The sequence below is a fragment of the Aricia agestis genome, chromosome 21, assembly GCF_905147365.1.
Source record: "Aricia agestis chromosome 21, ilAriAges1.1, whole genome shotgun sequence".
Lineage (NCBI taxonomy): Eukaryota > Metazoa > Arthropoda > Insecta > Lepidoptera > Lycaenidae > Aricia > Aricia agestis.
The window spans coordinates 8,043,779-8,071,222 of NC_056426.1; the positions used below are offsets into that span (position 1 = coordinate 8,043,779).

Genomic DNA, 27,444 nt, shown 5'->3' on the forward strand with positions numbered 1-27,444 from the left:
GCCGATCCCGCCGCAGCTAGTCATTTCATTCAATATATTACCTATCTAATTATAAAAACACCGCACAAAATCTGCGATTACTCACTTAAAAATCGATAACATTTACACTCGTAGCTACAATTATAATTAATTTGTTACATCGTTTTTTATTTACTTAATAATTATTTAAAATAGTCGATTTCATAACATTAACTTTTGGTTGTCGTTCACTAAAAACGAGGTCAAAATTTGAGGTCTTTCCGGGAGGGGGGGCCCGCCGGCGCCCGCGCGCGGCCCGCCGCAGGCCCGACTCGCGGCCCGCCGCCCGGCCCGCCGCGCGCGTCGCCGCCGGGCCCGGCTCTACATCTAGTTGTGATATCGCACCGGTAAAGCCGTGCTCGCGATCGGTTGTGACTCTAGGTAACTACTGTGATATTTGGTGAGACGCGACGCGGGGTGGCGCGGGGTGAGGCGGGGGTGTCAGGAAGCTACGAGGCGGGCGGGGCGGAGCGCTAGGCGTCGGGCTCGGGCGGCGGGGTAGGCGTGCCGTTGCGCGGGCGCAGCTTGTCGGCGCGCAGCCGCTGCACGGTCTCGCGCAGGTCGGCGGCGAGCGCGTGGTCCTCGAGGCGCGGGCGGCGCGCGGGCGGGTCCGCGCCGCCGTCCGCGCGCCGCCGTACCGCGCCCGGCGGGGACAGGCGCAGCGCCGCACCCCCCCGCTCCAGACTCGACCGGATGATGCCCTCCAGGAAGGAGCCGTTGGCGGGCGGCGGCGCCTCCTCGCGCAGGCGGCGCATCATGTGCGAGGCGTACAGGTCGGGCGCAGGCGGCGGCGCGAACCCCGTCCCCGTCCAGAACGGGTAGCTCGCGGGGTACTCGGGCCCGTTGAGGCCGTTCGCGAACGGCTTCGTCGGCGGCTTCGGCGGCGGCTTCGGCGGCTGCGGCTTGACGTCCGGCTGCGGCTTCGGCTCGCGCTTCCGCGGCCGCATGAGGTGGCGCTCCTTGACCTTGTACTCGAGCGTGGAGTGCGGCACGCCGTAGTAGGAGCCGGCGCGGTGCACGGACATCTCGCCGCGCTGCACCGCCTTCACGGCCTCCACGAGGCTGTCGCGGTCGTAGTTGCGGTACTTGCCGCGCTTGGGCCGCGTGCCCTTGCCGCCCGTCGCGGGCTGCCCGTTGTTCGCGGGGCCCTTGGAGTTGCTCGGCGCGGGGTAGCCCCGCTGAGCGTCCGGCGGCGTCTTGATGACGGACACGTGGCGGTCCGGCGCGCGCCCGAACGGGAGGTCCGGCTGCGGCGGCCGGTCGAGCGGCTGCTGGAACTTCTGGCTGATGCTCTTGGCGATGACGTCGCTGAGCGAGGTGAAGAGGTGCTGGTTGGCGGGCGGGTCGGCGAAGACCGACGAGGGCAGGAGCAGCGGCGAGGGCGCGCTGAGCGGGGGCGGCCGGACGAGCGGCGTGAGGGGGGTGACGGGCGCGGCGCCGGGCCCCGCGGGGGAGGGGGTGTCGTCGGGCGGGGGGAAGGTGGGGATCTTGAGGATGACGGACTGGGGGGAGTCGGGCTTGTCGGGGTCGGAGTCGGGGTCAGAGTCGGGCGCGGCGTCGGCCAGGCCGAACTTGTTGACCTTGTTGCGGAGCGTGGAGCGCGGGATGCCGTACACGACGGCGGCGCGGCGGGTGCCGAGCCGCCCGGACTGGATGTCGCGCAGCGCCGCGTTCAGCTCGTCCTCGGTGTACGCGCGTCCCCCCCTACCCTCCACCATCGCACGTTTTAATCTGTAACAACACATTCGAGAACTTTATTATCAATCCCTACTATACTCATTGTTGGGGACTCTCCTGGATTTAAAGATTAGAAGAATTCAGATTTTTTTTTATCAAGCCAGATGTCAATGTTTAAACTTTATTTAGCCAAAATATCAGATAGAGTTCTTACTCTATTCTTCTTAGAAACGAAACAAAAGGTCAAAGTAGTCCCTGAAGTCTAAAGTCACTATATAGATGCAAAGATTAGAGGTTATCAAGTAACATGCTGGTCAAAAAAGAATAGCATATTACGACTAAAACGGGGCATTTCTTAAACATTATGAACGTACACTGTACAGAATAAAAGAAATTCTAATGGTGATGAATACTGAATAGGGATAGTAGAATATAGTGTAACCTGATATTATGTGATGCATTATTCTTCTTTTTAAAAATAAGTGCATTTAATCTCATGTATGCTGTAAAACCATAATGTTAGGTGACAGGTCAAAAAAATATCTAAAAAAAGCTAAGACAGGGTTTTGGTTAGTTACCCTTTTGTAATCTTAAACGATTATTAAATAGATTAAAAATATATTTTAATATAATTAGCGATTAAAATTTATCATAATATTGTTAAACAATTTACAGAAGTGCTAGATCTAAAATATGGCTATTTATTTTCTTCGTCATAAAATAATTCTTTTGATAACATTGACATTTCTACTTAAACTTGTATCTACATTGCGAAATATGAATTCGTTATTGACACATGATTCACAACAGTCAACGTCCATTCTGAATATTTCAAAACGATAGCGAAATATTTGCGCAAAGATAACGTGAACGCGCCTTTATCTTCCCTTCGTTACGTCACGTTCTGCGAAATTTAAACTCTATTAATTCGCGATAAGATTGAATTCACAATACGCGGGACAACGTCTTCAGTTTCATCTTGAGTCTTGCTTTTTTTCGTGGTCGTTGACTTGGGAATTTGGACTTTATTGGCGGGTGGGAGGGGGTGATTTCGCGTGTGCGGTCGAGAGGAAGCAAGGTCGATGCTCCGTCTATCTGCACTTTTATTTGGGCGACCCACATTGGGCAGGGAATGAATTTATTCCACTATCGATTTGATATTGTGCATACAGAGCGTCTTTGAATATATTCTTTAATGCCAGTTATGAAGTTCTCTATTTGAATTTCGAATTTGGAATAACCTAAAAAGTGTAAGTTGTTCTCATGTTGTTGCTTGTTGAGATAGGAAAGTTTGTACTTAGTAAATGTTGTAGTAGATAGTAATAGTATTAAGTTACTAAGTTTTAGGTAATTTATTATTAAGGTACCTAATTTCTTAAAATTATAAAATGTTTCTGCAGCTTAAATTTTTAATCATCCAAATGTAATGAAAACTCAACTTATGACCTAGCGAGCTTTCATTAAAATTAATATTTTAACTAAAAAGGTAATATTTAACAATCTAATGAGAACTTTAAAAAATTTAAGTTTCATCTTGATTTATCTACAGACCTATTCTTTATTTTTTTTAATAATTCCAAATTTATCATTGTCAACAAGCCTTTGCCAATTACAAAAATAAATAAAAAGCCAACGTTCTATTTTTAAACGTCCAATATGGCGTCAATTATCCACACAGTGCTGTCAGTGCGATAAACTGGCGATTTCTTTTGCAATTCGTCATGGCCTAGGTCAATAACATCCAGATAGTGAGTTCTTTGACACCGAAATATTTGCACAGTTTTGTGCAATAACCAAATACGACTGTGTATAATCTGTGCGTTGTCTGTGCATACATTTACCTACTTGAAAAAGGGGTAATTTTACTATTTAGGATGTTCTTACATTTAAGCTAATTTGAGGATATCTACAGGTTGTAACAACACAAAGCGATAATATAATACTTTCGGATGTGTATATGTCCCTTATAGAGTTCACTGTTCATTTTGAAAGTAACAGATGAAGGAGTGACTTTTTTTTAGCTTAATGGGCAAATTCATGATGCTGGAGAGCTTTGCCATACAAACAGGGCCGGACCGTGAGCTTATGAGGCCCTGGGCTAAAACTACTTAGGGCTACAACATTTTAACTGTGAGTTCGTAGTACCAACATCTAAATTGTATAATAAACCTTGATCGTAGGATTCTCAGGGATACGAACAAAAATTTAATAAAATTATGAATTCTTTAGCATTATCGTCTATTTTTGACTTGACTTAGCTTGGGGGCGGAGGCCCTTGAACTCATGGAGACCTGGGCTTAAGCCCAAATAGCCATATGGTAGATCCAGCCCTGAATACAAATCACAAAAATGTATTTTTCAGCGCTGCTTCTTTCAACCCTATACAAGGGAGTAGGGACACATAAACACCCTAATTTAAAGTACTTATTATAACTTTGTTTTGTTAAATTAAGTTGTAGATGTAAAACCTTTAAAGGCTTTTCTATTACCGATATCAAAAAGCATATAGGAAGGCCATTCGCTATGGTCCACAGCCACCACATAACTTCCTATTGACTTATGGCTGAACAATAGGTATCGTTGCACCCATTAAAATGTAAGCTGATCCCGTTTCTGGGGTAAACAACATTGATTCCTGGTGTATAGAGTGTGATGTGGTTATACTATTCTAGAGCAAACCTGTTAAAAATATATTAATTACTAGTGCAGTGGAGTGGAGAGAGTGGAACTCCGAGGCGCCCATTCGTTTTATCCTATTTCCTGCCCTAAAAAGTATCCTTTGTCCTTTCCCGGGACTCAAAATATCTCCATACCAAATTTTAGCAAAATCGGTTCAGCGGTTTAAGCGTGAAGAGGTAACAAACAGACAGATAGATAGACAGACACACTTTCACATTTATAATATTAGTATATGTATATACAATTATACACACCCTACTAAGTATTATCATTTATCACTTTCTTTTGTTACACCCTGTAGACTACGTCTTCGTATGATATGAATAGAAACACCATGTTTCAGTCAATTTTTATTTAAATACTACCCGTGCTCCGCGGTGTTACCCGCGCGCGCAAATAAATGTTGATTGAATTTTTCATAGAAATAAGATCTTTTTCTTAAATATGTACACACTCACAAACCTTGCTCTTTATAATAGTAGTATGATGAACAAAGCTTAGTAACTCGGTAACGCGATAATGATACAAATTTAAATGCTATGTAGTTAGTGGTTTTCCCGTTGCTTCGTCCGCGTCAAAAAAGTAACATTTCTCCAACAAGATTTTTTGTCTATTGATCTATGAGAGGGTTTTCCTAGATTATAATAGACTTGAGTAATTCTTAAGAAGAACATCCCTAGATTAATTAATTTAATAGACAAAATTTTAAATTACAAATAATTTGTGGGCAACATTTTGGCTGCTATGGACCACTAATGGTCCGTGGACTGGTTAGAAATCAGTGATCTATAAAATAGATGAAATATTGTTATATACCGATGATATTCCACCCAAATGGATTTTAAACGTACCTCCGGTCAAAAATTCATACCGAAACCTTTAATAGAATTGCACGTTGCACCACAAACACATATTTCAGATGGTCACCCCAGATACCGAAGGTCGGCGTCCAATCCATTAGCTGACACGTCAGGTGTCAAGTATTGTCACGGGGCTAGTATAATTACGTGGTACCACTTAGTGTTAAACAAATCTATTGCTGTTTTAATGTTTTTATGCCGTTCCTAAAACACAAAGTAATTTCGAAAAAAAATGCAGTAAAAACTAAAACAGCAACACTTTCATTATATTAGAAGAGCTGCAAGTTTTCCTGTTTATGACCCCTATAGAGGTAAGACGTGGGAGAGCCATGCTTCGGCACGAATGGGCCGGCTCGACCGGAGAAATACCACGTTCTCACAGAAAACCGGCGTGAAACAGCGCTTGCGGTGTTTCGCCGAGTGAGTGAGTTTACCGGAGGCCCAATCTCCTACCCTTTTCCCTTCCCTATCCTCCCCTATTTCCTTCCGTACCCTCCCCTATTCCCTTCTGTACCCTCCCCTATTCCCTTCCCTACCCTCCCCTATTACCCCTTAAAAGGCCGGCAACGCACTTGCAGCTCTTCTGATGCTGCAAGTGTCCATGTGCGACGGAAGTTGCTTTCCATCAGGTGACCCGTTAGCTCGTTTGCCCCCTTATTTCATAAAAAAAAAAAAAGAACTATTCGGTAGGGTGATAAACTGATCTTGATCTAGCGACGGTTAAGCGACGAGAGTTTGACAGCAATTGCACTATATTTTTTAAGAAATTTTAGACAGGTAACAACTGATAATGTTATCATGTTTGGGATTGTCTATAAGCTATCTACTATCTAGGGTTACTAGTTGGGCTCTGTTCCTCAAACCATGATGGACGATTACAAAATACATCTTGATTACTATGGCATTCTCGTACGATTGTTTGAGTGTCAAAACGGTTTCGTGGTTCGGCCTCAGAGTCTGATGATAATTCATAAAACTACAAAATGTTATTCAATGCCAAAAATTAACGTAAACCAAAATTGACTTTTTTGACCAGCTTTAAAAATGCTTAATAATGCTACCAACTAATGCCTCCGTGGTCGAGTGGTAAGAGCGTGGCTCTTGACTCGGAGGTCGTGGGTTCGATTCCCGCGTTGGAAACATGTTATTTCCAAGTTTGGTTAGGACAATGTAGGCTGATCACCTGATTGTCTGACAAGTAAGATGATCCATGCGTCGGATGGGCATGTAAAAAGTCGGTCCTGCGCCTGATTTCTCGCCAGTCGTGTCGGTCGTCCGTCCCACTAGGTTATGAGAGTAAAAGGAACAGAGAGTGCTCTTGTGTACTGCGTACACACTTGGGCACTATAAAATTACTCCTGCGTAACTGGCCTGGTTTCAATGAAACTGGCCACCGTCACCGAAACCGGTGTGGAAGTCATTATTATTATTATTAATGCTACCAAGTCATGTCTGACTTAATATGCCTTTATAATGGTATACTAATATCTACCAAGTTGCTGTATGATTTACCTGGAGCCTGTCCTTCCCATCAGGTGGAGGAGGTCGAGCTTAATGTTAGATTAAAATAGCAGCAAACGTTTCTAAGAAGTTGTTATTCTCACCTGGAGGTGTCCTTCCCATCGGGAGGCGGCGTACCGCTGGTGGAGGAGGTGGACCTGGCGCTGAGGTCCAGCGGCTGCTCCGCGCTGGGCGACGAGCTGGGGGCAGACACCTTCTCACCGCCTTCTGGCACTCGGCTGGGGGACAAAGCAGTGGATTAATCACTACACTTTACGGAAAAACTATCACGCATATCGATTTGTGCTTTAATATAGTAATTTTTATTTATATGTAGATGTGTTATCATCATTCAGTCAAGGTGTGACGACGCGAGCCCTCACCACCTCACAAAGCTCGGCTTTTAGCTAGTACAGTATATTTTTATCTACATTAGAGATGTCTATGGGTTTTCTGCCTGTATTCTTTTTTGTTTCATTAGTTTTTTTATTCATGATTTAAATTCTATGCAAAAATGCATTCAATGCAGTAGCGGCATTAGGAGAGGGCGACCGCCCAGGGCGCCAGATAAAAAAGGACGTTGAAGGCAAACAAAAAGGCGCCAATTTTTTTAGCACTACCAGCACTCTGGGCGCCGAAGAAATCTCACCCAGGGCGTTGGTAGTGCTAAGACCGGGGCTGCTTTAATGACAGTAGTTCGACAAGACTTTATTTGAACGTGGGTAACATTGACGGGAGCGCTGCGGGTAAAGGAGTACTGTCAAACACATGTCAAAAATGACGTTTTTGTATGATAGAAGCGTTTGGTTCATTTTCTCGCCGCGTTCAAATAAAGCCTTGTCGAACTGTACATCAAATATGAAGGATTACTTTTTTATGTGCGTTAATGTTGGAAAATGACGGAGACATTTGGAGTCATCAATAAGAAAGTGTCTTGCTACCCCTTTAAGCTTAAAGTGTTGAACGAATTTTAATAAAATTTGGTATGTCAGAACTCAGATACTTTAAGATCCTAGAAAAGGACATAAAATAGTTTTTATGACAAGAAAATGTACGAAAACAGAAATTCTTTATGCCATGCAAATGGTATCATAATATGACGCACAGCGTAAAAAGTTATAAGATCTCTACATCTACATGTCTAAATTCTAAAAAAAAAGAGAAAAAATATCTGCAGCCGAACATATAGCCTCCTCCTAGTTGGAAGTCGGTTAGAAAGGGGTAAGAATCCTATGAACTTTACATCTTACCAGAAATATGTCTGGATTACAAATGCTAAAAGATTTAACGAATCTCTTCAAGAAAACATACTTATAGAGCAGGGGTTCCCAATCTTTTTCAGCCTTCGGCGCACTTACAAGTCAATATTTTGTCACGGAGTAGGTAGAGTAGGGTCTCTACCTAGCTATTACAAAAATATACATAAATAAACACTATATTATGTAGTTAGGTTAAGCAAGTAAATTATAATAAACAAATATTTAATCAACTGCCTGCTTTGTATAATAATTTCTGGTATGGATAAAGATGGAGGATCGACTCACGGCGCCTCTTTCCAAGGCGCACCAGGGCTTGTACCATGAAACTGTTTTGAGACTCAAACAATCGGACGAGAATGCCACCTCTTATTGTAACAAACGTGAAATGACGTCGTTAGAGCAGGGCGCAGCATTCTCGTCCGATTGTTTGAGTCTCAAAACGGTTTCGTAGTAGGCCTACAGGGCGCCGAGGCGCACAGTTTGGGAACCCCTGTTATAGAGGTTATGTAGAACTCTGTCATAAGGCTCATCTTAGGATGAGCATTTCCATGCCCCCATACACACCAGTAAACTCGATTTCGCACACAAATCTAATCAAACGGAACTGCAGATTCAAGGAACAATCAATTAAATCATCCACATAAAAACCTCTAATGGGAGACAATTACAACCATTGTTTGTACGTGAACACGATTGTTTATACGTCAATAACGGATTCACTGTTCATTAGAATTGGGATAAAAAACTAGACTACGTTTTGATATTAGCGTAAACAAAAAATCTACCAAATATGTCTGTGTGATTAAATAAATTTATTTTTGACAAAAACCTAAAACTAGATCTGCACCGAAACCTACATATCGTAATTCGTAAACCGTAGATATTTTATGCGCGGTTAATGCACGACATTTAAATTGGTAGTAAGTATTATAGTTGCCTATAAGTTTTATTGACACTCAAATCAAATTAATTAAAACGGAGAATCTATCGCTTTGTTACGTCTTTACGCCGCACATTAACCGCTGAATCAATTTAAATGAAATTTGACATGGAGATGCTTTAAGGGCTTGGGAAGAAACGTAAGATTTTATCCTGAAAAAGTAAGGTTCCCACAATCAATTAGGAAAAAAGAAAATGAAAATAATGTTGGAACTTCTGCGATAAATTCTCAAAATTATGGAGGCGTCAAGTTATTTTACTATAACAACACATACGTGCCGCCGGCCAGCTCAAAGCTTCATTCCACGCACTTGTCTTTGCGCCCACTTTTGTTCCTCAGATGCCTTCGTTAGGATTTTGCCGCCAGTGAGCATTTTTATTGTGACAATTGTGAAATAAAAGCTGGATACGAGGCTTTTGCTCTTAATTATCCAGGTCGAAACTAATATTTTCCCCAAATGGTATAGAGCCTTTTACTTATTATTTGAAAATTATAACGAATGTATTGTCACAAATAATTTGCAATCCAGTTAGCAAACATTGTTGTCTACTCCTGGTTAAATTTTTTTACAGACTAGTAACTTTTTTTACTTTAAATTGATTTTTAATTGAGGAGCAATACCTACTAATACAACCCTCTCGGAAAGTTTGTCCCTACTGTATTTTTGCATTTGGGTAAAAACTAGCTTTTCGAACTATAATTTCAAAAATTTGGAATCAGGGGCCACGGCAGTCTTTACCCAAAAAAACTGAGAAAACAAGGCAATCTCATGCTTATTCATCTCCAAAACAAACACAACTCAATTGTGACCGAAACCGTATCGGGACTCGGCCGAGTTCGCATTGTGTGGTATAACTGACGTTTGAAACCCTTTGTTGTATGTAGGTGAGGGAAACGTCGCTAAAATATCTGCATTTAATATCTATTTTACATAATATACACGTGACACTATGTTTCAATAATTGATTCTGATATAAATGTAGTATTTATTTCAGAAACATTTTATAATTACTCATCTTTTATTCAATGGAGGTTTTGACATCAGGTACCTAAATTATTTTGTCAAAATTAGTTAAATTGAAATTATGTAATCATTAAATGAGTGCTGCTGTTATTTCTATTCTCTATTACATCTACATTGAAAGACCAAATAATACCATATACATTTTTTCTTTTCAAACTTTTGTATAAAATCCATTTTGCCTATCAAACTTTTTGCCTAAAATGTGACTTATACCTACTACTCTGCTTCTAATATTGTCAACTACATAGTAAGTAGTAACAGTGTCTATCTGTATACACACGTGCGTCTGATAACTCCCAGCTGTTATAGCCGACGGATGTTTGGCGTCTTATGTCCTACCTTAATACTACTAAAAGTTATATGTATTAAATTTTTACTCAATAGGTGTCCTTTACACAATATAGATATGTCATCAATATTGTAGTTTCTGAACCTAGTCCATACAAACAAACTTATCCTCTTCATTATTAATTGTATAGACCAGGGGTCACCAATTAGTTTCGCTCGGGGTCCATTTTAAAAATGAAATGACCTTCGCGGTCCGCACATTTTATAGAAAAATATTTATAAAACAAAGGTAATTACGGAAATTACAAAGTTATTTACTTATCAATGAGAAAAGTGTAAATTTTTGTAGCTAATTAATATATATATATATTTTTTAATATCTATGGACGCTTCACACTACGTCAGTCTGGCCCTGAGGTAAGTACCTGAAGGACTTGTGTTACAGGTACCAGACAACGGAAATATATTTAATACTTTTATACTATACATATATTTAAGATTTTTATTATATGATACACATATTTAATACACATCCATGACCCAGGAACTTTGAAAACTTTTTGTTCCGTCGGCGGGACTCGAACCCGCGACCCCCGGCTTGAGCTACCAACGCGCTCACTACTGAGCCACAGAGGTCGTCAATTATTATGTCTCTGATGTTTAGAGTAAAATTGGTGCAAACTATTGATATTAAATCCTGGAGATGTTCATCAGTAAGTCGAGAACGAAATTTATTTTTAACGAAGTTCATCTTCGAAAATGCTTGGTCCGCACACAATGGGCCGGCGGTCCGGATGCGGACCGCGGTCCGCCATTTGGTGACCCCTGGTATAGACTAACAAAGACCCTCTTCATATTATACCACGTTGGATGATTATATTATTTCTACCATGATTGCGAAGCCTATATGGATGCTGTAAAAGCATTCGTGTACTAACCAACAAAAAATACGTGTTGAGTTATGAATGTACCTATAGTTATGTCTAATTAGATGATTTAGAACAAGACTGTATTCAAAATTTAAAAACAAAAAATTTTGCTTAACAGCGACCATATACATATATAGCATGCACAATTGACGTCGATCATGGGCAAAAGATGGATAATATTACGCCTCTCTACTCATCGGTATTTTTTTAAGATACATGGAAAACTTACAGCTACTGATACATTCATACATAGTAAATGAACCAATTTTTTTTTTACTAATAGTAATGTCTTAGATAAGTATTGTTCATCTTTACCTAGTGCTATTGCAACACAATTTAATTTTCATATTCACTTGTAGGCTAACATGGAGAGACCTTATTAGATATAGTTAAACTATTATATTGAATGGCCTACGGAATCGAACAATAACTTACTAAGTGAAAACGGTATGACCTAAAACTCCTAAACTGTCAATAGACCTACATAATGACAATGGGCAGTCATTTGGTATTTAGATTGGCCTAAACACTGCCCAAATACATAAATTATATAGATTATGCGTAGTGTTAAATTTGTTAAAATAACCTACGACAAAGTATTAAATCGTTGGCAGTCAACTTATTATTGGCATCTTGGATTATTGTTTAAAGATACTAGGAATGCAATAATAGGATTTGCTATACCTAGTATAAACCAGGTACAAAGTACCAAAATTTGTCATTACTTGTCTCTGTTCTTTTAGACTTCTTTATGTCAAGACCATAGTCACACCAAACCTTCTTTCAAGTGTTTTACTTCTATAAAACTAAAAATGCTCACCTTTATTTTTGAAACGGTAACTAACAGACAGAATAAGAATATAATTTCAAATGGACGGATGGAAATGGATAAAACAACCGTGCATTTTGTCAACTGGACCGTGGTGGTATGTCATTACATCTGGGACCGGTTCCCGCGAAACCGCCGTGAGATTTAAACACGGGTTTGAACCAGACGGGTTAAAAATAACATGGCGTCGAGATATCGCAGTTGATTTCATATTAAATAGCCGTTCGTTCAGTTATTTCGCCTCGGAATTGGTCGTTATGTCATCAATATAAAAGTCCTTTGCTTTGGCTAGTTATGTACTTAAATCGTAAAATCTGCTTTTAAACGGGTTTGTATAGCTGTAAATCGTTTGTATATTACTTTTTTACGCCAAAAACAATATTCACTGATAAAAAATTTAACTTTTCAATTTACCAAATCACAAAACGTAAATTTGACTGTATGTTTTATTGATATCTGAATTATAATAATTTAAAATTATGTTGTAAAATCGGTTTATTTACGGCATTGCAATTTCAATGTAATCGATAAATTGTAATAAACCAGTAACTTTACAGACACCTGTTTAGGTTATGTCATGGTTAAATTATTAAGTTAAATTGTACTGTACTTTATATTGATGACTGATGAGTTTTAATTATAGGCTTGGATTTTAATAGAACCTTAGACCTTTTTGCTTAACATAATAATTGTTATTGTTACGGTTCAAATATACTTCTTTATTTATTGTTTTGGATGAAGCTTTGTTCTTTATCAAGCCAAAGAATTAAAATTTTATGAGAATACTATTTTGTAGTTTGATAGAAAACGGATAGCATCGATTAAGAGGAGTCCACACCGCCCTTTTTTCCATACAAACGTTGTCCCCTGTTTCCTCCCTGGATAATGCTAGTAGAGTTATAATTTTTTTCCTGAATATCTACGGCCACTAATACGATGTCCCTATGTTTTCTTCTTTTTCATAATTTAATTATTAAATAAGATATGAACGTTCTAAAACCCAAAAAAATGGCCAGAGTTTCCGCTGTGTTCAAACGTCCAGAAAACAGATTTGGATAGATTATACAAAAAAAAGCAAAACATAGGAACACAGCTCAAGCCTTTTTTTAATCTTTAATGAAAAAAGTACTTAAATCGGTTAAGTTTTGGAGAAGGAATCAGGGGACAACGAATCGTTGATTTTCTGGATTTTCTGCAGTTGTCTCTATCGTGTTCTGCGGTATAGGCTTGAGGTAAGGGAGACAGCTATAGATATTACACGTGCTTTTTTTTCATTTCTCTAGCCCCTGGTGTATCCTCTTAAGGAACGAAGCTTCATTACATATTTTTCGCCCGCAACTCCGTTGCGCCAAAATTCGTTTATTTTTTATAATTATTATTTATAATACTCGTTAAGAGGATACACCAGGGGCGAGAGAAATTGAAAATAGGTATTTGAAAATGTATTACTGTCTCACCAATCTCAAGTCTCCCACCGCAGAGCGCGATAGAGACAACACGACAAAAGTTCTTATAAAAGAACAGAAAATCTTCGATTCGTTGTCCGCTGATTCCTTCTCCAAAACTTAACCGATTTAAGTACTTTTTTCATTAAGAATTAAAGCAAAACTTGAGCTGTGTTCCTAATAGGAACACAGCTCAAGCTTTAATTCCTATGTTTTACTTTTTTTGTATATTTTAGCCAGTTTTGTTTTCTGGGTGTTTGAACACAGAGGAAAATCTGGCCATTTTTTTGGGTTTTTGGACGTTCTTATCTTTTTTAATAATAAAATTATGAAAAAATAGAAAACATAGGGACATGCTAATAGTGGCCATAGATATTAAGGAAAAAAATCATAACTCTACCGGCATTATCCAGGGAGGAAACAGGGGACAACGTTTGTATGGAAAGACGGCGGTGTGGACTCCTCTTAACACCGTACAATTTTCCCGGATAACAAGTATCCTATGTGTTTTCCCGGGACTCAAAGTATATCCATAGCTTCTTTTGATTTTTGGTTTGGTAGGTTGGGCGTGAAGAGGTAACAGACAGACAGACGGACAGTCAGACAGACAGACACACTTTCACATTTAACATAAATAATTATTAGTACCTATATACTTTAATTACTAATAATTATTAAATGCGAAAGTAAGTCCGACTGTCTGACTGTCCGTACAAAAGTAATAAGTATAGATGTTTTCTTAACGACTATAAGCAACATACCCGTCGACCTGCGGCCTGGCAGCCAGTCGCTGCATCATCCAGGCCTGGGACAGCGCCGGCGGCACCAGCCCCGACCCCAACGCCGCGAGCGCCGCCAGCATCTGTTGGAACTGGAACCAATTGAGGAACTGCTTGTACATTTGTGGCTTGGCAATTGGCAATTAAGGAACTGCTTGTACATTTATGGCTTGGCAGTTGGCAATTGAGGAACTGCTTGGACATTTAATAATAATAATAATAATAAATATTCTTTATTGCGCACACACTAAGAAGTAAAAACCACAACAATAATTATCAACTTATAACTACAGTGTACCACAATGGCGGCCTTATTACTAATAAGTAATTTCTTCCAGGCAACCACAGGCAAAGGACAGTATGTTATTGATATTAGGTGAATGTGCAATATTTACTTGGATAAGGATTTAATATTTTTTTTAATAATACATACACAAATACATACATACATACATACATTATAATATTATATAAAAAGGTGATTAAAAAAAATAGGACATAAATAAAAAGAAGTTCAGAAGTTGGAACTTAAAACTACAATTTAATCATCATTTTTAAATTCTAACTATTGCATGAATTACTAATAGATAAAAAATATTCTTTTACGAGCATTTTGAACCGATACAGTGTAGTCGCCATTCTTATATGGGTAGGTAATGAATTCCACAGCCTTATTCCCGTAGCAGCAAAAGAAGAGTTATAGTACTTTGTATGTTGTACAGGCACGTCTAAAAGGTGATTTGAAGCAGAACGTAACTCTTTATCTGCTTGCCGAAAAGAGAAGTTATCCTTCAAGTAACATGGCAGATACGGATCATGTATGATGGAGAATACAAGTGACAAAATGCGAGCATCGCGACGACGACGAATCGGTAGCCACTTGAGTTTCCTTCGGTATTCGGATACATGATCGAATTTTCAAAGACCGAAAATAAATCGTATGGCAAGATTTTGTAGCCGCTCTAATTTGTTGAGCTGATCCTCAGTCAGGTTGACGGAACAAGTATCAGCATAATCGAGAGTGGATAAAAACAGAGACTCTGCTATCTTTATTTTGGTTGGTATGGGAAGAACATAACGGAGTCGAGAAATGGAGTACCAAGTGGCAAATACTTTCCTGCTAAGTTCTTTAATTTGCTGTCCCCACGACAAGGTTTCATCGAGGAAAACCCCAAGGCTCTTAACCGTCTGACTGAATGGTACAATCGTACCATCAACGACCACCGGTGGTAGGCTACCCCAGTCAATCCTAGATACCATACCAGGACTACCAATAACTATTAACTGTGTCTTGTTTGGATTGATAAGTAGACCGTGGCTCAAGGCCCAATTAGAAATAATTTCAATATCCCTATTTAAGGTATTCAGGGTAACATGAAGGTTATTTAATGTCGACTGAGTATATATCTGTAAGTCGTCAGCGTAAAGATGGAAAGACGACACAATATTTTTAGTGATGTTATTGATAAAAAGAGCGAATAAAAGGGGGGACAAAACACCACCCTGGGGAACACCGGCAGAGATATCAGTCCAGTCAGAACAAGAGCTGCCCAGCTTTACTCTCTGTCGGCGTCCCACAAGGTAACTTCGGAACAAATTGATTACAGGTGATGATAAATTTAATGTCTTTAGTGTTCCAATCAATACATCGTGGTCGACAGTGTTAAATGCGCTGCTGAAGTCAAATAAGGCTAGAACTGTAAGTAACTTGTTATCCATGCCAAGTCGTATATCGTCAGTTACTTTTATTAGCGCAGTAGTGGTACTGTGTCCACGTCGGAAACCTGACTGGAAAGCGCTTAAAAGATTATTTTGCATTACGTAATTAGTAAGCTGCTGACAGACCAACCGTTCAAACACTTTAGAAAGAAAAGGTAATATGGAAATTGGACGGTAGTCTGAAATCAGCTTAGGTCTAACAGATTTAGGTAATGCAATTACGCTGGCATCTTTCCACGCGCTAGGATAAACTGAGGTATCAACAGCATGGTTAAAAATATCAACGAGTATGGGCAAAATAATATCGAGAATGGGGATGATCATTTTTCGACTAATACCATCATCGCCAACAGCATTAGAAGAGATGGATGTAACATATTTTCTGACATCATCCTCATTGAACCTATTTAGAACAAATGAAGGAAAGTCGTGAGAGGGTAAATTTTCTAGATTGTCAATAGTTTTAGACTTTAATTGCGGGCTAAGTGAAGTTAAAGGAGCAGCAAAGTGACAATTAAGGGTGTTTGGGTCTAACGTGCAGGAATTATTATCCGTGCTTTTGCCGACACCCAGGGTTCTCAGAAATCTCCACACTCGACTAGGATCCCCATTCTCCACAGACGAGTGAATGTAACGCCGCTGAGCGTCTCTACACAGTCTGTTACATCGATTTCTTATTTTGACGTACTTCTCTCTGTGCTCCTCACTGTTGGAGTTTTTATATTTCGTTTTTGCAGCATGCTTTTGCTTTATTAGCAATTTGATATCCTCAGAAAGCCACGGCGCTGGAGTATGCTTTAATTTGACGGGTCTTACTGGAGCATGTCTGTCATAAAGGCTAGTGAGAAGCGAGTTAAAAGCATTCAATTTATCGTCAACGTGGACAGCATGAAGGACCAAGGACCAGTCAATGTTTTTCGTGTCATTCCTTAAGTTCTCAAAGTCTAGCGCTGCAAAATTCCGCTGCATTAGAACCTTCCTCTTAACTTTAGGAGGACGCACACTATAAGAGAGATATATTAAATCATGATAGGAGAAAATATCAGCGGAACACTGTCCATGCCTATGAACAAGATTAGGGGAGGACACAATCATCAGGTCCAGTAAGGAGGGGGTACAACCAGGGGACATATGTGTGGTGTTCGTCGGAAGCAAGTGCAAGTTACAGCTTTCTAAAACTAAGTTGAGTCTCCTAGATCTAGAGTCGCCCTTAACCATGCAGGTATTAAAATCGCCCATAATAATAGTATGCTGGTAGTTCGGGGTGTGTGATTCTAGCAGTTGCTCAAATGCTAAGAAGTAATCCATTTGAGATGAAGGACAATAGCATACGCCAAGGAGAACTTTATTTGTATTTGTTAATTGAACCTCAACGAACAAATATTCTGGAGAGTTGGATGCAGGCGGCTGAGCAGACGAACTAACGAGTGTATGAGCTAGATCTGACCTTAGGTATATAGCAACACCGCCCCCGGCCCTACCCACACGGTCATTTCGGAGTAACTTATATCCAGGCAAGCAGTAACTAGCGGACGGAAGGCAAGGCTTGAGCCACGACTCCGATACAAGGATGGCATCAATGTGAGTTTGATCAGTGAAGGAGGCAAGAAAATCCGAGAAATGTGCCGGTATGCTTTGAGCGTTAATATGAACTACATTGAAGTTTTTATGGACATTCGCAAAGCTGGAGGCAAGAGCTTCATCAAGTGGAACAAATGTCGCGCTTAAGTAACTATCATGGCTGTCACTCGAGGAAACTGAGTAAAAATCTTCAAAACTGGCATCATGTATAAGTTCCATAGCAATAGTTAGTATAAATAAATAAATATAATATAATACAAATAAATATAAATTTAAATAAAATAATATCTAATCTAATATTATTTAAAAATCAATGCAACTATCACCTTAACCCAGCAGTGCCAGAGAAAAAAAAAAACGTTAGAGTAGACTATCAAAATCCAGTACAAACAAAAAAAAAAAAAAATAAATAAAGCAAACAAAACAATAATTACATTGTTATACATTTTACATACATAGTTTATATACAAGAAAACAAAATTAAAAATCAAACCAACACAAAATATTTACCAGAAAACAAAATCAAAACCAGAACAAATCTGGCGAGAATCTAAAAACATTTTTAAACCAAGTACTTAGGTACATTTTAAAATAATTCAATTAAGTAGGTAAATTTAAAAATGTATAACAAGAACAGTAACAAGTAAAATATAGTAACATACAACTATTTTATAAGTAACACTGTATACTATATTATAATATTAGTAAGATTATTAATTCATAAATCTTAACATCTAAGAAAATTAATACTAAAAAACATCACAATTTATTAAACAAATAAAACACAAAAAAAAAAAAAATCTACTAGTGCAATCTTGACATTTGTGGCTTGGCAATTGAAAAACTGCTTGTACATTTGTAGCATGGCAGTTGGCAATTGAGGAACTGCTTGTAGATTTGTGACTTTGGCAAATGTGGCTTGGCTGGCAATTGAGGAGCTGCTTGCACATTTGTGGCTTGACGAGCATCAATACAACATTATCATAGCTTAAACTCAGTCCGGAAGCTTTTGAATATCAAATTATTGTTAGTACATATTTTGATTTTGTCCAAACGAATACCGTTTTGTTATTTTGTGGGAATACCGTTTTGTAGTTTCATTATTCTAGGACTGCATTCAAATTATATCGAAGCTGTATGAATGTTGCGTTAAAAAAGGAAAATGGGTATTATTCGGGTTAAGATGAGGGTGAATTAAGCATGCCTGACATGTAACTTAGACATTTTCTTCTCTAAACGTTTATGCCTCTAATAACTTCTTTAGGTTCCGTAAACAAGAGAAATTTCAAGATTCAAATATCAAAATGAAATCTACGAAGTCCATAGCCATTTTATTTTTCTCACCCTAACTTTATTGTTATAAGGTTGGGTTAGGCTTCTTACAGACGAGCGGAACTTTTCGACGGAAGTTAACGGCTACCAACAACGCGTCTACGGCTGCCGTCGAAAACTGCCGTTAGTCTGTGAGAAGCCTACTACCTAATTTACTCAACAACATATTTCACATTCTGAATGCTAAATTCAGGTATCTCTTTTACCTGTGCGATCGCCTGCGGATTCTGCCCCTGGAGTTGCAGCTGCAGAAGGTGCTGTAGTAGCGGATGGCCGGCCGGGCTCTTGGCGCCCGACACTGAACTGCTGTCCGATTCTGAAGCCGGACTCTGGAACACCAAAAACAAGAGTTTTGAGACACTGATACACCAAAACATGACTTATGAGACTCTTAAACACCAAATACATATGACTTTTGAGGCTCTTAGGCTGGCCATAGACGGACCGCAAGTTGCAGTAAGGAACGACTGCTCTAGAGAGATCGCGTTGAAAGCACCGACCGCTCAAGAACTGCTCGAGCGGTCCGTGTATTGCGGATATCAATTTGGTATGAAAATTGCAGATCGCCATGCGGCAACCGCATCTTGCAGTCGGTCTGTGGACGGCCCTTAACGCCAAATACATGTGAGTTATGATATTCTGAAACACAAAAATTAGACGACTTATGAGGAGCATGAAGGGTGATCAAATCTTTGTTTATATATAATTATTATGAAAATGACCTGAGCCTCAAAGTAAGGTAGAATTAAATAAATTGGTACATAATAAGTAGTGCGAAGGAATAATGAACTAAAGCTTTTCTACAGTATGTTCTTATTTTATCTCAGTAGTATGTTCTTATTGCCTTTAAGGCATATAGGTAAAAATTTTAATCCAACATTACATCCAGTCCGGATTATATCAAACAGCGTTCACGTTCACGTTAGATATTGGTATGATATTTTCTGAGAAGAACATTTTAATTCACTACATCGTTATTCATCCAAACCAATATACCAAACTTATGGCCGGTTTAAATTATTGCAATTCAGAGCTTTTTTTTGCAAAATTGCATTCCATTGCCCGTTTACATTCAGCGATTGGAATATTGTGAACCGGCCATTATCGTTTAATTTTTTAGTTCAATTCATTAGCAGAGGTTTAAAAGGACGTTAAATGAAGGAAATACAATAAAACCCCCAATACTCAATTCGATGTTCAAGAAGGATTTTAAAATTGGATAATTTTCTTTCTTTTAATTTTGAAACGTCAAAAATATGTGCTTTAATAGCTTATGATTTTACAAATAAATACTTACTTAAGCATCCAATTAATAAAGTATTTTTCAGAAGTTTGAAACACGGCAATAATATCGAATTAAATAACCTTTAGTTACAACTTTAATAGTTAACATTATAAATGATTTTACCTACAAAACAAGGAAAACCATTGCAACCAAAGAAACCCGGAAAAAACATTTTTATTAAAACCTCCACTGCATTGGCTATAAATTCTTTGCCTACATCATTAGTGATTAAAAATTACTCAGAAATGTGACTATTAAGGAAAATTATAGAATATTCAGACCTATTTGGGCATGTAGGCATTAGGTTATACTTATTACCATTATTATATAGACTAAGTATTTAAAGTGCGCATAATATTAGCTGTGATATTAGGTACAAACACCTGCAGAACATTTAGGATCTTGCTGTTAAAAATAAGTAGATAAGCTTAACAAAATGTGGTAGGTACTCTATCAATTCTATCCTAAGAGAAATTTATTCAAAGGCAGACTTACGTAATTTCGCCGCGTTATGTCGTTCCTAGCCGACGGATAAGGACTAATACTGACTTTACATAGCACGACTAACTAACGTAGATCTGCCTTTTGGGTATGAAGCGATTTTTTAATATTAAAAAGAATTGCTAAGCGTTTAAGGCATACAATTTTAGATTTAAATAAAGAACATAAAACGAGAATCGCATTAAAACACACTTAAAATAAATTATAGTCATATATCTATAATAGTAAAAACTGGTCAGTATTAAAATAAAATGTTACACAGAATACAGAGTCATTGTTTGCTAAACGCATAAACATAGGGGAAAACGCCCATCTAATTCGTGACCGTTGGCATAAATAAAAAAATATTCCAAAGTCTAAACGCATAATAAAAATACTATTCTAAATTCAAACGAACCGGTTCCCACGCGGCCATCTTGGTTCGTCCTCGACCGTCATTGGTCGAGGCCGATTAGAATTAGAATGTAGACCCCACCATTTGGCGAGCGGTAAATTATGTGTAACCAGTTTTTTACAAATAATGGGAGCAGCTGCGTTCAAATTGGCGGGCTGTCGTCGAATTAGAAAAAAAAAATGGAGGCAAAGACATTGATTGTGAGTTCCAGCCAGCAATTAGTTTATCTAAACTAGTAATTTGGACGCATGTTAGGGGCAACGAATGAGACTATTTATAATTGTTGTAGCTTCAGATAACATTTAAATTGTTGCTCATAAAGAGTTTTTTCAACTTGCGATACAGATATCTAAACACATTTCATACGCTAGACGTGTTATCTACATAATGCTTTTGACTTTAATACAAAATTACATCCTGCAGCTGTCTAATTTAGAAAACAATAGCAATTTATATTTTAATGTTTTTGACTTTTCATAGATAAAACAACTTTTTGCAGCTGCCATTTATGTTTCCTAGTATTTAATCAGTTTGGATTCTGCCAAGGCCTTTGATTGTGTAAATCATGAGACATTACTCAGGAAGCCGCGCGTCTATTGTTTAAATGTCTTACAACTTGACCTTTTAAATTCCTATCTTAATAGGAGAATCTTAGGTCTGAATAAAATTAAAATTCTCCTAGATTCAAAATAGATTTATGGTGTTATTTGGGTTATCCTTTAGGACCGTTTCTTCTTCTAATTTATACAAATAATTTTTATTAAACTATATTTTGGAACTGAGAGTTTTTTAAGCCTTAGGCCTTAGTTAGGTTTTAGAAATGGCTTAATGATTTTTAGACGGTATTATTTATCATAGAGTTGTAAAATAATTTTCTTGTGTTTCTTCATGGTAAACTTATTTTTCCTGAAATTGGTGGTTTTATTCAATGGAAACCCTGCGAATTTTTAAAAAATATAATGTTAAATAAACATAATTATGATTAGTCAAAGCTTTTTCACTAATTTTTTGACAGACATCCCTCAATTATATACTATAGGTATACGGCGAAATTTTCAAAATTTTTCGTAGTCTCCGACAATATTTCCTCTATTAGACCAACATACATGACGTGTCTAGTTATTATTCAAGGTGGTCGATTAGTGCGGAGCCAAGGTGAGCCAAACCGGCCCGGCGATTCGTGCTAAATGCTATTACATAAACATTGACATTTTAGTTAACACATACACAGTCACGATTGACGCGGATAAAGTGGATAACTAATATTTTATAACTTAAGACCAATCAGTCATTTTTCCCCTTCTTATTTGAATAAACCTTGTAACTTACCTACTACATTGGGGTAACTTATCTGGCTATACACAGAGTCCACACTTTTTGATTTCATATCATTTTTACGGTCCTAAAGCCTTTTTTTTTTACTCACTAATTTCTTCATTTTAGATAACACACACTACAGTCACGATTGAGTTTCAATTCATTTCGATCTAGGTGTAAACAAAGCTTAGTATAATGCTATTAAATAAAATCCATACTTAATATTTTAAAATATGCGAAAGTGCTGTCTGTTACTGTCACTTTACACCCAAACCGGCCAAACCGATGAACCGATTTTTTTGAAATTTAGTATGAAGATACTTTAAGTCCTGGGTAAGGACATAAGATAAAATATACCGGAAAAATGTATGTACAATGGTCAACGGTGTTGGGCGTCATCTAGTAGGATGTAAAATTATAATACCACATTGATTTGGTAATTTTCAACTTTTACCCATGTTCCTATGCCTCAAAGGTTATTTTGAATCCTTTGAGATAAACTGAACCCTTCACTACCTACTATGCCTAATTAAAGTAAAAACGGAACCCTATTACTAAGACTTCGTTGTCTGTCCATCTGTCTGTCTGTCTCCAAGCTGTAACTCAAGAACGGTAATAGCTAGACATTTGAAATTTTTACAGATTATGTATATCTGTTGCCGCTATAACAACAAATACTGAAAACAAAATAAAATTAATGTTTAAGGGGGGCTCCCATACAACAAACATGATTTTTTTGACCTTTTTTGCTCGATATCAATAATGACAACAAGCAAGCAGTTGAAATTTTCACAGAATCCTTAATTATATATTATGTGTACTTTAATAATTAATAATAAAATTAAAATATAATTAAAATTTAATTGCCCATACAAAACACAACTGTTCGCATATTTTTTCTCTATAATGGCACGGAACCCTTCGTGCGCGAGTCCGACTCGCGCTTGGCTGATTTTTTTAACACGGCTTCACTAGACTACCTTTTTTGGAGGTTGAAAGACTAATATGTTTATAATAATTATTTTATTGTTTATTTCCATGGTCCTTTGAGCCGGATCAGAGAATATTATTATTTACATCAATTATAGATGCAATTTACATTCAGAATCTTAATTGAAGTCATTGAGATACTTTAAATAATTATTTTATACAGCTCTACAAAATTGTATTAAAATCAATTTGTCCTTTAAAATATTCCACAATTTGCTTTAGGTTGATTTAAGTTTAGATGGGTTTTTAAATTATTAATTTATTTTAAATATAGTGGATTGAAAATATTTAAAATATTTTTATGTATTTTACTATGCATTTTTTCTGGGTTTTGACGTATCGCAGTTTTAATGTCTTACTTTTGGGCTACAAAAAATATTAGTTGCTAGTATAAAAATGGTACTACAACTTTATTAAAGCTGCGTTTTTTTTGGAAAATTATTTGTAAATTTTTATTTTCTCTTTAAATTCATAAAACAAAATTTGCTACACTCACCGCCGTATTCACAGACATTTAATTATGATTAACCTTTAATTTAATGAAGAGTTTGATAGATCATGTATGGGGCTTATGTCAAAATTTTGAATTAATTACATTTAACTAATTAATGTTCCACTCTGAGTGCGGCAGTCAGAGACATAATATTATAATGATGATTAAACTTCAATTTAATGAAGAATTTGACAGTTAATGTATTATGTCAAAATTTTCACTTAACTACAGTAAAAAGTAATTAATATTTGTCTCTGAGTGCGTTAGAGACTTACTTACTAAAGTAGGTTTTTTTTCTGTTCGAATTTTTATTTATTAATAGCTAAATACCATAGCTGACAAAATAAATTGCTACTTATAAACATATATTATAATGTCGTTTTAAGCTAATAAATTATGAAACACGGAAGCAAAATGTTTAAACCTGTTATAATAAATGTTTTCCGTGAGTAACATAAGATTAAATATATTTTACTACAAGACTTATGCATACTATGATTTCTACATTAACAAAATTAGAAAAAAGTGTCAAAAGATTTTTTTTTCTATTTACATGCATGGACATGATCAGTTAATATTATACCTCTGTAATTTTATTATTCATATTATTAGCTGACCAATGACCATATTATGACATATTATGTTGTTTAAGCAAACAAGCAGTAAACAAAACTGTGTTATTGTAACAAAAAAAAAAAACAAAAGCCAAAAGCTTATATCCAGACTACAATAACTTGTTAACGCATCCGCTTTACCGAGTTATGTTTTTGAATATAGAACAATAAATTCGACTAACCATGAAACCACCTCATTTTCTGTGCCCTTCCATTCTGCGCTTGAGAAAAAAACAAAGCCCTCAGACCAAAGAGCAGCTGCTTTTCATTTACATTTCCGCCACTTGGACACGAAAGCGTTGTTTAAATGTAAAAATTTCCCGCCGAAGCGATAATGCGTTTCGAAAATGGAATTCGTACGTCAAAAGCGCATTTTTTACGAGCGGTAATGATTAGTAAAGGCTCTCGCACACTGAGGGTATTCGGCCACACGTGCTTCGGCAAAGGGGTGGGCCTTGCACGTGAATTTTCCGAGGTTTCCACCCTCCACGGACCGCCCCTATAGGCTTTTCTGTCCGGCCTATGCTGTTAAACCGATCGGCTAAGGAAACGAACGGAGTCGACTTCTAATTTTTTTTCTTAAGATTTTTATCTTCTGTCGTTAATTCGAAACGAAACAGATATAACAATTACGCGTAATGAATTTACGTTGAATTATTATACGGATCGCAATGCGAAAAACGTGAACGATTCCAATTAATTGTACATAAACGTATAATTTTCAAACATTACTTCATACCCCTATATAGTGAGTGAGCTATTTTAATTCCGCCAATGAACACAATTAAAATATGAGTTTTCAATTTATAGATATGAAATAAATATAAGATAAACGCAATTCTTGAAATTAATTTGACGACCTCTGTGGCTCAGTTGGTGGGCTGTTGGTAGCTCAAGCCGGGGGTTGCGGGTTCGAATCCCGCCGACGGAACAAAAAGTTTTCAAAGTTCCTGGGTCATGGATGTGTATTAAATATATTGTGTATCATATAACAAAAATCTTAAATATATGTATAAGTACTATAAAAGTATTAAATATATATCCGTTGTCGGTACTTAGCACGGGGCCAGACTGACGTGGTGTGAAGCGTCCATACATATTATTATTATTATTAATTGCTATGGTTTCAAAACGACTAAAAACTATTAGAATGCGCATAACTGCATACCGATACATTTATTTTATTATTTTAAACTTATTAGAAAAAAAATACTGAACAATAAAATCCATTTGAAATCTTGCATATTGACATTTTTTTTAAATAATTTATTCTAAACTTATTAGAAAACATTTGTTTACAACAAAAGCCACAATATCGATGGCGAATTAAAAAAGAAGTACAAACGACGTTGAATTCGTTTCACGCATGACGTCACAGACTCGTATTATTACCGAGTCTACATAGTTAAGTAATAAAAATCAATTGCAGCTTTGAAAGCACGTAATGGCACATCAATCAGGCCTCTGACGTTGAATGGCAAGACCTATTTTTAATGAAGAAAACCACGACAGTTATGTTAATATTATGATGCATCATTTTCTGTAGCTTCAAATTATTCGATGATTTAAAGTGTTTTGTGTTGTTGAGTATTTGTAATGTTGCTTTGGAATATAAATATTTATCGGTAAAAAAGACAGTTTAGTAGTAGAATGGTAGATATTAAATTACAAAAAGACAATGCGAAATGTTTTCCCGTTAAACAATACGGACGAAGCTGGAAGCGTGTAAAAGTTTGAAAGAAAACATAATTCGTAGTAACGTTTTAATTACAATATAATTAGAGAAAAATTACCCATTACGCTACAAGCTTACATAAGCAAACAATCGCGGCGCGAGTGCTCAAAAAACAATTATATAATGGCCACTCCGCGGCACTCGCTGTTCAAACACTGCCTACTTTTCATGCTCTACGCCTACACGCTCACTATTTCAGTCACAAAAAGGTCGGTTCAGCGATTCTGAACTTTAATCCTCGAATAACAAGGTCCACTGTCCCCCGCGCGGCCGCCGCACGCACCCTGTCTCTTTCCCGCGTATTAATCAAAATACTAGTTTTCTACTTTGACGTGGAATCGTAGCAAATGGATAAGGCATTGTTTCGTAAATTGAAACTATGGTTAATGGTACGACCGGCGTACGATGACCTCCCCCGCCGCGCCCGCCGCGCGCGTCCCGGAGCAAAGCCGGGACTCCGAGGGGTCAGCGGAGCTGGTCGTTCTAAGGCATGGTTTAGACAACGTACATAATTGCTATTGTAGGCCAAAGGGTTTACAATATACTGCAATTATGGGCAGACAATGATTAGAAACGATACGGACGCAACTCTTATTAATTACTACGGTCTATGAATGGTCTTTGTTAATTGTAATTATAAAAGTTGACGATGACGAGGTAACTTGAAAATCAAAAGAGCTCCGAACAAAAGCGGGCATGTTGGTAAAATAAATATTAAACGGACGTAGCACAAAGCGCGGTTAGATAAACTATTATCTGCCGACATTCTCTATTCTTTTTTATTAGTATCTGTTTGAGTCTAGACTCTAGTACATTTTTAAATGAATTAGTCCATTTATTTATTCGAATATTAAATAATAAATTTGCTAAAAAGCAGTTAAAAGACCATAAACATTCAGCCATTTTTTCCACTCCAACGCACGGCAGTGTACACTTAAAAAAATTCGACCATAAATATTTTTTTTTAATTTCACCACCACAAACAAAACGCAATAATTCAAAAGGCAATTCAGATTAAAAACTACGATATATTTTGACATTAAAATATGTGCACGGCATAGCGCGTGATCGTGTGCGCCCGCCCTTACACGCCAAATCATTGACAATATTAATATTATTTTATTTTGTACATCAATTTATTAGGGCACTTCATAGCATTCGAGCACTTAATGAGATACACAACAAAGGCGATTTTGCCGTGCTGAAATCATGAATAGGACATTCCAACTTCAATTTTTATATGAGGACAGTTCTTT

At 37.7% G+C, this 27,444-nt stretch overlaps 1 protein-coding gene across 2 annotated transcripts in view; it reads right to left on the reverse strand.

Annotated features, from left to right (window-relative positions):
- Nucleotides 1-293: 293 nt before the first annotated feature.
- Nucleotides 294-27,444, reverse strand: part of LOC121737528 (mushroom body large-type Kenyon cell-specific protein 1) — a 193,579-nt gene continuing 166,428 nt past the window's right edge. Inside the window, exons 4-7 of one of the 2 annotated variants that reach the window (XM_042129183.1) lie at nt 19,066-19,188; nt 14,210-14,310; nt 6,839-6,973; nt 294-1,749 (exon numbers count right to left, since the gene is read on the reverse strand). In XM_042129183.1, the coding sequence (XP_041985117.1) occupies nt 492-1,749; nt 6,839-6,973; nt 14,210-14,310; nt 19,066-19,188 (1,617 nt within the window). In that variant the 3' untranslated portion in view covers nt 294-491. Of the gene's footprint in view, nt 1,750-6,838; nt 6,974-14,209; nt 14,320-19,065; nt 19,189-27,444 lie in introns of both variants that reach the window. The other variant, XM_042129182.1, reaches the window with a different exon arrangement.